The following is a 14,203-nucleotide window of genomic DNA, read 5'->3' as shown; positions in this document are numbered from 1 at the left end:
CTAAATGCACAATTATACAGAGCACCTGGATGGCGTTGCTAAAGAGGCCTTAGGAAGCTGAACTGCTGAATGAAAGATCTGCAGATGTCCTTAGTACGTCTCCCAGGTACACAGCTGAATGAAGCAAAGTGAGACCAGAATTTTCCTGTTCTTTCTGGTACTTTCTGGTACCTTTGGGAACTTACTTAACCCTCAGCCTCTATAGCAGCACGAAGAATCATGCTGCTCTTCAGCTTCCTCAGAGATAAAAGCTAACAGCAGAAGGCGTGTGTTTGCCATGCACAGGCATTTATACTAGTGTGAGCCTACCGAATACCTGCAGGTTTTAAAAATGTTTTACAGTCAAGAAAAAATTGTATTATTTTCACTTTACAGATGAAGAATTCGAGGCAGAGAAACAATGCATCTCTAGAGGCGATGCTCATCAGTATGGTTAACACAAGCAAGGGGAACTTTTTCTTCTTCAAATAATTTGCTGCTGTGGGAACCAAAACAGAAACCATTTCAAAGGAGGTTTTGACAAATTCATGGAGAATTGGCCATTAAACTTGAAGCATCAAATGCAACTTCTGCCCCAGGAGGTCTCAGGTGACAAGTTAAGAAAGCTAGAAAGATTTATTGTGTAAGGTTACCATTTCTAATGTTCTTTCCTTGGACTCCTGCTACAGTGTATGTGTTTGTGCTCATTAACAATCACAAAAGGTAGCTTTAATTAATTAGATTCATGGTCTGCTTATTTTAGTAACTAAATTGTACTCAGCTTAAGGCTCGGCCTCTTACATAAAGGCTGCTGATATGATGTGTGTGCAGAAGCCTGCAATGGTGCTGTGCCTGTTTATTAATTGTTCCCTGCAGAGATCAGGAGGGAACTGGCTGGGACAGTCAACTGGCTGTAGAAGATGAAGGCTGCTCCTCTTACTTTGACACCGCTTCATGAAGGGATAGTTCAGCCTGTTTCCATTTCTCTGTTTGAACCATGAAATATCCCTGAAAAGTGCTGTATTAATAATAGAAGATTTTATCTGCTGGTTTCTCAGTCTGGGACTTTTCACTGCCTCACAGGGGAAAAGTCTGTATTATTGAGAGCAGAGAAGAAAAAGATGAACTTTCAATCCAAAGCAAAAATGTTATAACTCACCGGCTCTTTTAATCCTCTTCCTCTCTTTCAGCTGGTAGGGCTTGTGGTCGTGTGACAGGGGGATGGCATTCCCATCCTTGTCGCACAGCACACCTCGCGAATCACCAACGTTGGCCACAGTGAGCTCTTTGTCTGACAGCAAAGCGATCAAACAAGTTGTACCTGAGGAAAAACAGAAGGGAAAGGGTAACAGAAACAAATAGATAGGATATATCTATCTGCAGTTACATAGCACATTTTCTCCAGGGGCTGCCTGTGGCCATGTGGACCAGCAGCTGTACTGGTATCTGACTGAAGCATATTCTATTCTATCAGTGCCGTGAAAGAGGCTGTCATCAAATCTGACAGCTCTCTTCTAAGGATATTTGAGTCCATTAGATTTCCTCTCTTATCGCTGGGTACTACCGAGTCATTCCCTGCTCACTCTCTCTCTTATTGTTATTTGGTCAGATTATTACACTGAACGCACACCTATCTCAGCCCCTGCTCTGTATTGCTCCTGCACAGAATGGCAGGTGGGTGACACTGAAAATATTAAACTCGATGGTCTTAAACTCAGCTAGGAACAAACAATTGGCAGGAAAACGTTCTTTAGATGGATAACGGCGGAGAGAAACTCAAAGGGGAGGAGTGTTTTCCAGTCTCTGAGAACTGACTTCTCCTAATGGACGAGAGAAGCAATAAGAGAGAAAAGTGCATATTGGCAGCAGAGCCCATGTGCAGCTTTCATGAACTGAAGCTCCAGCACTTGAATGTTCACCAGTCAAACAGCCTCTGTCTCCTCTCTCCTCCAAGCAATAATGTCAGGGCTTACAGCCCATGGCAGCCCATCCCCAGAGCTATGGCTGCAGTGGACAGCTGGGTGCTGAGGATGAGCTTTGGTGCACAGTGCCCTGTGTGCGCCATCAGGAGAGAATAAAGCAGCTCTAACTGCTGCTGCTAAGGCAGGCTGTACATCGGAAGGGTGTTTTATTGGAGAAAGGAAACAATTTGACAGTTTTAATTACTTTGGCCTTTAAATACAAGAAAAAAAAGATCATTCATTGACCATAGTATTCAGCAGGCATAGTATTGCCAGCTAAAGTGACAGAAAAATACTGGAATAATTGCTTGTTTTCAAAGTAGTGACAGTACTGTTTTTATTTTCCTCATTTAAGTGATGCAGAGTAGAGTGAAAGTTGACCAGACCCCATTAAGAACGTGTCTGTGGTGCGTTTTCCCCTTGCAGCCAGGGTGATATGAGCTGTATTACCCAAATCCCCGGCATTAAAAATAAGCCCTGCTTTGGCTTAGGACCAGCTGTCAGAATTTCATTCATATTTTGGGAAAGAAGGACATCAAATAGGTTTTTATATATACACACTAACAAACATTTAAAGGGAACGTTCCTGATGCTTGGATTGAATGGCAGTCCTAAAATTGTTACCAAATTCTTACGAAAGGTACTCCTGTCCTTCAACAGCAAATCCAATACATTGCACGCCTGCTTTCTTTTCCTTTTTCATTGTCTAGAGAAATACATGGCTGAGTTTTCACCTCTGTTGTTAATTGGCATCTAATTATTCCTTACAACCAGGCACACACTCTCCTCCCATAACAAAGACTGAGAGGAAGAAATGGCACAGGTTGGTGCATGGGTGATAGGCAGCATGCAAACCTCCAAAGCTGTTCTGACAGGGACTTGAGATCACCGGCCCACACGAGAGCAAAGGAATGGATTCAAAGGCCTAAATGAGGGATCCTCAGCCAGCACAGAGCAACACATCTCTGGGTGCGTGTTCTGACACAGCAGCAGAGCTGGCACATCCCACCCACAGCAGCACCCTGACTGCTGGATTTGCCCCCATGCAGCCCTATTGAGGCTCAGGTCTGTGTTCTGTGCTCTTAAATCCAAATACTCAAAGCTGCATCTTGTGTGTTGCTGTCCAAATTAGAATTTAAAACTACGTTTTGGAGTTCCCATGCCAGTAGTTGAATATCCCATGGCTAGAATAAGCATAATAACCAGTAATAAACAGTTTGTTTTTAGATGCACTGTGTTCTAGAGATTTATTTTCATCTTAGTGGTCTGTCACACACAGCTTTAAACTAAAAATACTTTGTCACAGAACAGGCACTTACATATATCATCTCATTTTGTGCCACTGACTGACACGCTGCAGACCTAAATGGATAGTTTCCTGTCTGTGGCTAAAAAAACCCAGCAAGGACAAAATAACACAGTGCAGGTGCAGGCTCATGCCTCAGTATGGATAAGAATCCTTTCCATGTGTGCTGAGTGGTGTGGGGTTTGTTTATGGCTACTATCACACCTGTTACTGCCTTGGATGATGAGATTCTGCCCAGCTAAGTGCCCTTTTAGTGGTTTTGAAGCTCTGAATTAGCACTGCCTCCTTTTTGCACAGGGTCACTGGCTGCAGCTGGAGATCTGCACAAGAGTCATGGATCGTCCAACAGACCCTGCGCTTTGAGGCTAATTGAAGTTGCAACGGTAAGTGCTAAAGAGCTTGTTTTACAAGTAAACCCTGGAAGGTATTGGAAAGAGAGCTGCATCATTAAGATGAGAGCAGAAGGAGTGCAGGTAAGTGATACGGCCATCAGGCAGCAGCACCGTGGGTCTGTGGGAGGGAGCACCATGTGCAGGTACAGAGTATTGCAGGAGAGTACCAGTGGGCATTTATGCAGAATGAAGTGGAATTTAGCATTTGAGGTCAGCTCATTCCCTACCCGAACAAAAAACATTAACTCTTCACATGGATAAAACCTCTCCTTCAATAAGAAAATTCATCAATAAACGGCGCCCCTGTTTGCTCTTATTTATGAAGCTTCTCTTAATGGTTGTTCATGCAGCATCATGATCACAACTCTGTGACTGGCACCTGCTGAAGGTGCTCTGACTCTTTGTCTAAATTTCTGAGAGAAAATGAATGGCCACTCCGGCATTTCTGACTGAAACCCAAACATATGAAACGTTCGACATGGGGAATGCAGTCATTGTTACAACCCCTTTAAAAACAACAACTCTGAATACAGCCTTCTGGTTGTATGACCCGTGTGTATGAAGGAGAATGAGAAGAGCCAGAAGATCATCCCCATAGTGCTGGCTGCCGTGTGCATTGCTTCGGCCTCAGCAGCAGCCCCTGACTGATGGCAGCCCGTGTCAGTCCCTGACCCCGCAGTGCTGCCTGCCGCTGCGTGGGAAAGCAAACTTCTCTTACTTTGTTTTCTTCTCCATCTATTTTTATTTCAGTCATTTAACCTTGTGCAGAGTTAGAAGCCATTGCACACTTGTCAGTTGCCTCAGATTTAATGCAATTGCACAATGGAAAATTCCCAACACAAAGGGTCCAAAATGGAGAACACATGTTATATTGGTCCCTCGGTGCAGCTGCCTGAATAATGCCCTGCTGAGCAGTTAAGGAAGGAAATCACCAGGAAATTTAAAGCCTGTGGAACATTGGCTGCAGAAATACAGCGTATATTTGGTTTGCTTTTTTTCTGAGTCAGGTAGGATTAGTGGTGTTATATTTTAGCCTCTGCCAAGGTGCCTTATAGAAGTCAGGGCTGCACCAGCTACACTGGTTTTTAGGTACCTGCTTTATCAAAATAAGGAAAAGGAAGTGATATAGAAGTGAGACAAAAAAGAGGGAAAAAGAATCCATCAGCACTATCTCTCTTCCAGGCACTATCTGATAGCTCATAAGAGAACACGTGTAACCTGGTCCCTTGCTCTTCCTCCTTTTCACACTATTCTACCTGGAATTTTTGCCCATTCCTCCTTTGTCACAAGTGACACTGCTACATGCTCTTACCCCAAGCTCTTCAACTGCCACAGCTCCAGGACAAGAAGCTTCCCCACAGCTCCCCCAAACAACTGCACTTCCCATGGGTGCCTTCCTACCTCCTCTAGCATTCTCCTTCCAGTCCTCTACCTCTCTGGTCTCTGCACACACACAAAACTGGAAAATTAGACTTCCACATCCCATGTTTTAGTCATGGCTTCCCCTTTTGCAGAACCTCCCTCACACTATGTACATCAAAGTTACGTGTCTGCTGCATTCCCAACCCAGCTCTTTCTCCATTGTCACCTCATCCCTTGACTTCTCTGGCTCTTTCCTCTTGCAGCACAAGCTTGCCTTGGTAATGCCCCTTTCTAAACATAACATCATTAACCTTTGTATGTTTTATGGCCACCACTTCCTTTTCTATCCTAAGCTCACTGAACCTGCTGCTTGTAGTCATTGCCTGGGGTGTTCTTTCTCTCCAGCACAGCCTCTGCCTCAGGCTCACCACTGAAACTGCTTTTGCCAAGATCTTAACAATGTTTTTGAGCTGAAGCGGAGACAGCCATCTCTTCCCATTCCTCTTATCTGCCTCCGGCACAGCCAGCTCAGCGCTTCTCAGCAGATGAGATCCTACTTCTTTCCTAGTTTTCACCTTTCTTCTCTAATCACAAACATCTCTTTCCCAGCACAGTCTCTGAAGATGCCTTCATCTCTTCTCTTGGGTTTACACAGCTATGATGGTCTTTGACTCCCTCTCCACAGGCTTCACTCCTATGTAATCCCACCTGCAAACACAGACACCACCAATGCTTCCATACAGACTTCCTGACCTGCTTCTTCTCTCAGCTAAAGGCCAGCCCATTTGCTGTACAGATCCTGAGCCCATCCTGCTGTACAGAACCAGTACCCCATTGGCCAGCACGGCTCTGCTGAGTCCCCCAGCCTGCTCTGTGCCACCAGTGGAATTACAGCTGGAGCTGCCCTGGGCTGCTGCAGTGGGGAGCAGGACACGTGCTTTCTCAGCCCCACTGTCCGATGCATCCTGTGTGGGACTGCATGGCATGCTTGGCTTCACCTCCACTACACAGGAAAACAAGAAAATTGGCAGGATAATGACCTCAATAACAGAGACTGTGAGCATTATCTTTGGAGAGGCCAACTCTGCCTCTTAATGTTTGGCCAAAAAGCATTAAACCCCAGAGGGCTAAAAGCTACATTAATTCTCACACAAACAGGGCTTGTCATAGGGAGTTTGTGTTAAGCTGAAGTGTTCATTATAGAAAATTAGTCTAATCTCATCTCTGGAATTGTCCCCAGCTCCTTTTCCTGCAGCTCTGTGTGAGGTGCACAGGGCCCAGCAGGCTGCATGCAATGCAGGCACATCCTCGGGTCCCCTCAGCGCTGGTGTTTCCTACACTGAGCTGGACCTGCCTCTTCTGCAGTGCAATAAACTGCTTTGCAAAAGTGTGCTCTGTAGAGCACAGACCTAAAAAGAGCCATTCTGAAAAATGCAAATTGCTTTTACCAATAATGTCAATTTAAACAAAAGCATCAGGCTGCCCTTGGGATTCCCTGCATGTGTCCTCTCCGTGTGATATGGCTCAGCTTCTGACCTAAGGACTGCAGTACTTCATTTGAACCATGGGCATTGCCCTGCACTTTGTGAGCCATAAGCATAAGTATGGCACCAGCAGGTAGGCACCAAACACAAGACCTATAGCTGGTAAATTATTCACAAGCAGCAGAAATAGTAGCCACCCTCCAGGAGCAGGACCTGCCTGCTCAGAAATCCCTGCCCAGCTGGTGTCTGCAGCTGGTGAGTGAGCTGGGCTCCGGCTGCACTGCCCTGGGCTCCAGCCCTCTGCTTTGTGGGGGATAAGGCAACGAGCATCACTCAGGTTGCTGCTGCTCTCACTGAGGGCTGCTGTAAGTACCTGTCATGCTCTCCAGCTGCCTCTGAGGTTCCTGCATGACAGACTGCTCACATTAACTCCTAAACAAATAAAAAACTTATTAGAGCACAGATTGAGCAAGGAGGTGTTTGAGAGTTATTTATTCTGTGCCCAAGGTACATCTCAAAATCAGAAAAACAAACATGCCTGTCCAAAGGGATTACAGTCTGACTCTCCATTTCACGTGCTGGCAGGAGACTGGGGACTGGAGGAAGAAAGAGATGGGAGTGACAGTGCACCAGAACCATGGGCAGGTTGAAAGGTCTGTGATTTATCTGGAGAGCCCCCCACAAAACCTGCTGACATAGAATGTAATGAGCTGAGAATGCAGCTGAAATCAAGCTGGTGACTCTGCCCCTCACCACGTTAATCAAACTTGGAGGCTAATCATCTTCCAGGCCAAAAGTTACCTCCTACATTCTCTTATGCAGAAGCAATTTTCAGTACACCAAGCTGGTGGATGGACCCAGACAAACACACAGATCCAAAGACACCCAAAAACAGCTGCAGCCAGTGCCTGCTGCCTGTGATTGCAGAGCTGCAGAGAAAGCAGCAAACAGAGGAAGCAAAAAGCACAGAGACTGCCAAAACTCAGCAACCGCCTCTATTAGAAAGGTGTTACACTTGTTTATGGCCAACTTCTTTACCTTAATGGGTTGTTACAGATTATGGATGGGGTTTTTAAGAGAGCTGTGCTTGAGAACAGAAAGCTTTCTTTTCTTCCTGCTCCCTTCTCCTCCTACATGCAGCCATGTATAATTCAGACACCGGGAAATAATGAAAAAGGCTAACAGTGATTGATTGTGGCGTGCAGTGCAGTTGTGCATGCAAAGCAGGGATTAGCACAAGCTGAACAATGCTGCAAATAAGAGCCCAAGGACATGACATAAAGATGCAGACAGGAGTGTAAGCGATCTCTTGAAACACAGCAGCACCCTCAGACCATAAATCCCAGTGCAGGTGCATGTGCTTGACATTATTACAACATATTTTCTTCTCAATGATTCTCCCACTGAAATGTTTTCAAAAGAACCTAAATATTAGGGTTTTTTTGCACATTATATGGCAATAGTAGGCACAATGAGGATGAAGAGATTCCTTTCAATGCAGAGATCCTGCGATTGCAAGTGTAATGAAGGGCTTTGCAAAGGTGTAGCTGCTACTGATTTGTGCTGCTCTGTCCTGCTGCAGCAATGCTGTTTGGGTAACGATGCAGGAAGACTTAATAAGGATCTCCAAAGGGTCTGCCAGGCTCGTGGGTAGAACAAACTTTGACTCCAGGCATCTCTCTTTGCTCCCATCAGCAGGTGACAAAGTTCTGTTAACTGAGCAGCTTTCTCCCAGGTGCCTGCAGCTGATGTCCACTCTGCACACACTCAATTTCAAGCAAACTGATCTCTTCAAATGCAGTCTTGATATTTCTTAAATAAATTAAAAGTGCAAACATAAATCTGTGCTGATCTCTGTCTTACCATGCAACACAAGCATCTGATGTTGAAGAAACACACCGCAGTACCAACACCAAGCACCTCCAGCAACAATGCATGTCGAGGTTTTCAAAAGAAATCTAACACAAACTGACACAAAATGAGCCTCAAACACGGCTTATGATTCTCTGCATTTTCTGCATTTCAATTCTTATGCATTTTTTAAGTCCTTCATTGGCCAAAGACAGAATGAAAGTGAAGCGATCAGGCTGTGATAAAGCGGTGTCCCTCACATAGTCCTCACACAACCTTTGCACTGCTCCTCTGGGCACAGGCCTGAGCCAACTCCGTCACAGCTGAGGGATGAGGTGAGTGAGCACCTGAAAACAAGTCTGTGCATTGGTCCCCAGACTTAACTGATAAGCACTCAGAGAAAGGAATTAAACCCAAATGCTCTTTCAATGTACTCAGCACACCCAGCCAAGAGTTTCTGTTGTAGCTGTCTGAGTCATTCTTCCTTTCCTTGTGTTTTTTGGGGGGGCATGGGCAGCAGAAGAAATCAATGCTGACACATGCTCTCCCTACAGGAAAGTCCATCCCATGCAATTCTATTGCAAGCTTTCAAAGACACCTTGTGAAATGGGAAAGGTCACTGAAATACTGCTGTCTATGGGGTTTGAAATCCACAAATGACTCTCCTCTCATACCCTGAATGCTCACACTCTGCAGGGCCATGTTGGTTTCACCTCTTTTCTGCAGCAAAACCAAACACAGTGACACATACACACACACAGCACTTGATGTGCTTAATAGAAGTACTGCTAACTCACTGGCTGAGCCCTGCAGAACCCCCAGCATTCAGTACATGCCCCAGTGCCAGCACTGCCATCCATCTGAAAGACCACATCTGGCTGATGACTTTCAGTAGCTGAATATCTGCTAAAAATCTCATCAGAAAGGGAGGGATATGTTACACACAAGTAGGCACTTACCTGTCAAAGAGCTATTTCTGCTCTGAGATTCTGCAGAAAGGTTCTAATTACATGCATTATAAAAAATTATTTTAACTGAAGAGAATAAGGCGATGTGCTCGGGCAGACCTAACTGATACACCTGCTGTTTACAAACACTGTCAGTGCTCTAGGAACTGGAGAGACCACAGGGCACTGTGTGAGCTCCTGTGTAAGAGATGAGTCACCCAGCTTCTGTGGGAATGTACCTTAAAATGTGATTTGTTTTATGGATCCACTCACAGAGATGTTTCGGTTCCCATCTGGAGCTGACTGTGTTCACCTGTGAGTAAAAGCTAATTCATAGCCAATGGAAAAGAGGAGGCACATTTAGGATGTGATTCTTCACATACGTGCTTAAAATAAAGGCATGAATTCCCCAGAACCTCCAGTTTCTCCCTGCTCACTATTGAAGAGCTTTAGAAAAGTGGCCCAGATTTGATGTCTCTAATGCCACAAGGGAGAAATCCCACTCGAGGTGATGGCCCTGTGGGATTTGGTCGGGTTACTGGTCTGCTGAGAAACAGAGTTCTGGCTCATGGCAACCAGGATCAACACGCAGTTTTAATGAGTAAAAAAATTAAATATGCCAAGGAAAACATTGAGCATAAGGCAGAGATTGTACAGAAGTTATCAGCTGGATAGAAAGGGTAAAAGTTGTTCTTCCTGTATTATTGGGAAAAGGCTCAGCGCTGAATGTACACTGATGGCAACTGAAGGTTGAAAGAGTGTTGTTGGTTTAGACCATGTTCTGGAGATTAAATCTCTAAAAATCATTGACAAATGAAACCTGAGCCTGACAGAAAGCAAACAGCAGCAGTGGGTTCCTGGCCACAGAGCTTCAGTCTCCGTCAGAAGGAAGAGCAGCAGTAACCGCTGTCCTAACAGCCTGCAGCAATGTTACTCACACGTCTGCTGTGTCAGTGTTTGCAACTAATGGGAAAACAACTTCACTACATTGCTACAGTGCAGACAACTGGTGCTCACAACAGCACACAGAAACCCGTCCCGTTTCATTCCTTGAGATAATGGAAATGCCATTCATACAGAACTCCTTTGCCTGCACACATCCTTTCTTCAGGAAAAGGCACTGTCTGGCATTTTTCTTCCCAGCATCTTCTTCCCCGCTCTCTCCTTTTTGTTCTTGGATATTCTGTGCTATCCAACGCCTCTGCAATGGTTGTGTTTACTGTATTTAGTACGTATCTTTCCTCCCTGCTCTTTAAATCCCTCCTGAAGTGCTGCACACTCCACTGAGATGCTCAGCCCTTTTTATAAGCTCAGGTCACTTTGTGTGTGGCACAGCTGTGTGTCTCCGCAGGCTGTTATGGCTGTGTATGGTGAGGTGAGGTGAGGTGGGGGATGTCTGGCAGCACAGCGAGCCCAAACTCTGACCTCAGGGAGAGCTGTGGTGAGGCAGGGCAAGGGATGGTCCCGAGCTCATGGTCCACTCAGGCGAAGAGCTGAAGCTCCCAATGAGTCACCACTGCTGAACCTGGGTGCTGCATTTCCCTGTGCAGGAAGAACCAGCCAGCGCCCATCAGAAACACTGCCAGCATCCTCAGACCTTCTTTAAAGTAATAGAAGGTAGCTACAGCAAACCAAACAGATTTATTCCTGCATTTTTAATGGCTCACTCCTGTGTATGAGCTGCCTTGTAATGAACATCACAGCAAAGTTAACATCCTTTAGTTTGGCTGTGATGTAGAATAATGATGGTTTTACCTGATAAAGCTCTTTTTGCAATGGGAAGAAAGGATTTTCTCCAACAAGGTATCTGTTATTCCTGTATAGGATGTGGAGCTCAGGCTCCAGTCCTGAAGCAAATCCCAAAGCCTGAATCCTGCATTCATGCTCAGAACCGCTTCTCACAGCTGCAACTACAGAAAAAAAATGGTGTTCTGTGAGGCACAGAAATACAGGCTGAGTAAGAGGAGTCCATTTCATTCATTATCAATTCATTACCTGCTAAATCCTGCAGGGATGGAGGGGAGGACAGCGATACACAGGGACTGTGAGCGGAGCACAACATGTGGGCATGTTGGGTGGAGGCAGAACAGAAACCTCATCTCACCCAAAGACAAACTGCATGTCATAGTGCTAATGCACAGATTATCTCAGCAGCAAATAAATTTTGTTGCTAAGATTGGAGTATTCAGGCAATTTGGGACATGATTTGCTAGCATAAAAATGCACTTTAAGAAAATAAACTGCTGTTACGAGCAATTTCACTTACTCAGAGGCACTGAAAGTGGGTTGGAGGAGGAAAATGGGACAGAAATACTGAAACCTAATTTCCTCATGACCAAAAAGGCTGTGACAGCTCTCTGTGCCAGCATAGGCTCCCTTTGGTGGGCTCCTCCGGCCCTCTGTGGTTATTATACCCTAAGCTACAAAACCATGGTGAGGATGTGGTTCCCCAGCACAGGGTGAAGCACAGCACAGCCCTCAGACACTGGCCGTGCAGGGATGAGCTCCAGGTCCCCTCAGGGAGGGTGTGCGCTGAGCAGCAGCCACCTCCTTTGTGTGGAAACATGGAACGCACTGATAACCACTGGCTAAGGAAGCATTTTTGGAGCTGACTGCTGGCTGCAATCAATATCTCTCACCACAGCTTCATGGCAGGGAAAAATGAAATTCATCTCTTTTGTCACTCAGTAATGAAACTCAATTTTTACAGGGCTTTGGCAGAGAGGGGCTATCCATTAACGAGAGACCTGTGAGGTCAGGAGAGCCTCCTGCAGGCTGCAGCTAACCAGCACACACAAGTCAACGCCAAAGTTGCCTTTCAGTGCCTTAAATGTCCATTTGTGCAGGGGAGTCACTGACCAGCCCAGACATTAAGGTGCTGTAAATGGAAGGAACAGGATCAGCACCCAGTAAAGCTTCAGCAGAGAAAATATTCCTGCACAAAATGAACCCAGCCGTAGCTACTCAAGAATGCCACTTTTTAAACGAAGGGATTTAAAGATTACGAGAGGATTTGTATCCATCTGTCACATTTGGCCTGCTTTCATTGTACGAATCTTCCTCAGTCAAACTTCGCTAAGCATCCTGTCAGCAGCTGCCTATTTTTAGATGAACTCGCTTTATTTGGTAGTTTCGATAAAATGATTTCCTAACAGGGAAGATTTACAGAAAGGGGCATTAGAACATTGAGTCCGTCGAAGCTCCACTTTGGTAATATTTGCATGCTGTGCTACAAAGGCCAAATTAACATGCACAGTCGTATTGTTTTAATCCAGCAAATGGATGTAGCAGAGTTCTACACAACACACAAAATGCATTTACAGCCTACAAAACGATGGAGTTGGGATACCTAACCAGAAAAATCAGCTTAGACCCATTTTGACAAGTGCTGTTCTCTCCAGAGCACCTGTAAGTACAGCATTTAAGTACAATATCCACCGATTTTCCTTCAAAGAACTCACTGATGGAAGAAAAGAGGGGGGAAAATGCTCTCCTGAGAAGAGAGGCCTTCAGAACCACAACTGAAATAAAACCAACCAGGCTCTGGGTGCCACCAGCAAGGCAAGCATCCCGACCAGCATCACTGCCCAGAGCACAGGCTGGGTTTTGCTGATGGATCACATCAGCTCCCTGCCAGCAGCTTCATCTTCTCATTAAATTGACTTTGATACAGAAAAATATTAATCAAATACATCACCAGCACAACTGGTCTGAGACTGAACAGTCTGAATAGCTGCAGAGCTTGGAATGAAGAACATCTGTTGCAAAGGCTCGAGCAGCACATTCTCAGTGCTCAGATCACAGTCAGATCTTCCTTCAAGTGCAGGTAGCACCAGTTGTATGTTTGTAGTGAACAAGTGAGATGATCAGATTGATGAGCCTCCGCCATCTCAGGGTTTTAACCTCTCTTTTTAGCTGATTACCAGACTCAAATTCTGGCTCTGAATTTACAGTGAGTTGCATCCTCTCCCAGTTTTGAATGCTGAGACTTTACTGAAATGCTTATTTACATAACTTCGCATTTCTGCATGATTGCTTTATTGTATGATATAAATCTCCAAGTGTGTGTTTGGAGCAGTTTAGTCTTTATTTTCTCTGTACAAACGTGCACTTTTCAATAAAGGAAAATGCTATCTTTTTCTCCTGATGGAGGTTGGTAATTTTCTCCACTGTTTTCTTCCTTCCTAACAAACTTTAATCAATCAAAATGACGGTAGATGAAGTGACCAAATCAGCGTGACAGCAAAGGATCTACACTGTTCATTGGACTGGTAAATCCTCTGTTAAAATATAAGCAGAAGCAACAGAAAGCGACAGCATTAAAAAGCTTTTTTTTTTTTTAAAGCATCATTAAAAACTGGAGATACGTGATGAAAAATACACCCCGAGCCCCTGGTTTAACTGCGCTGTCCTTCAAGAGCTCCCATGACGCACAGCCCCTTAAGCACATGACATGTACAGTCTGAAATGCACTGCAAGTTGCTTGAGAGCTTCTGAGATCAAAGCAGTTTAAGAGAATGAGGCGCATTTACTGGGTGAGTGTGTGAAAGGAGCTGATGAATTAACAGAGCATTGCAATTGTTTCAAGTCACTAACGCTCACAGCCTTGCAAGTACCCAGATCAGACACTGCACATGGCATTTTCAGTTGCTGAGCATTTGAGATCAAAGACATTGATAGTGAGCAGGAGTCTGAGCAGGAGACTGAGTATCCAAGTGCTCTGAGTATTTCTCAGCACTACATTGTAAGAACAAAGTGACACCACAAAACAATACAAGCTTGTCAATGCTCGCTAAGGCTGAGAAGCCAGGGGATGACGAGTATGGCAGATAAGGGAGGCTATTTTGGAAGATCAGCAGACACCACCAAGAGCATCTGTTCTTTTTCCTCTGTCATCATACAGGAGTCCTGGCATCAGGAC

At 45.1% G+C, this 14,203-nt stretch overlaps 1 protein-coding gene across 3 annotated transcripts in view; it reads right to left on the bottom strand.

Annotated features, from left to right (window-relative positions):
• The window catches only part of PPM1L (protein phosphatase, Mg2+/Mn2+ dependent 1L), an 81,035-nt gene that overhangs the window by 10,074 nt on the left and 56,758 nt on the right, over nucleotides 1-14,203 (bottom strand). For all 3 annotated transcript variants that reach the window (XM_015872084.3, XM_085513370.1, XM_085513371.1), the window contains exon 3: nucleotides 1,139-1,300. In XM_015872084.3, the coding sequence (XP_015727570.1) occupies nucleotides 1,139-1,300 (162 nt within the window). The remainder of the gene's footprint in view (nucleotides 1-1,138; nucleotides 1,301-14,203) is intronic.

This window comes from Coturnix japonica, chromosome 12 (assembly GCF_054131305.1).
Source record: "Coturnix japonica strain WE chromosome 12, WE-NBRP24, whole genome shotgun sequence".
In the NCBI taxonomy this organism is placed as follows: Eukaryota; Metazoa; Chordata; class Aves; order Galliformes; family Phasianidae; genus Coturnix; species Coturnix japonica.
This window is presented reverse-complemented; position numbering and strand designations above follow the sequence as displayed.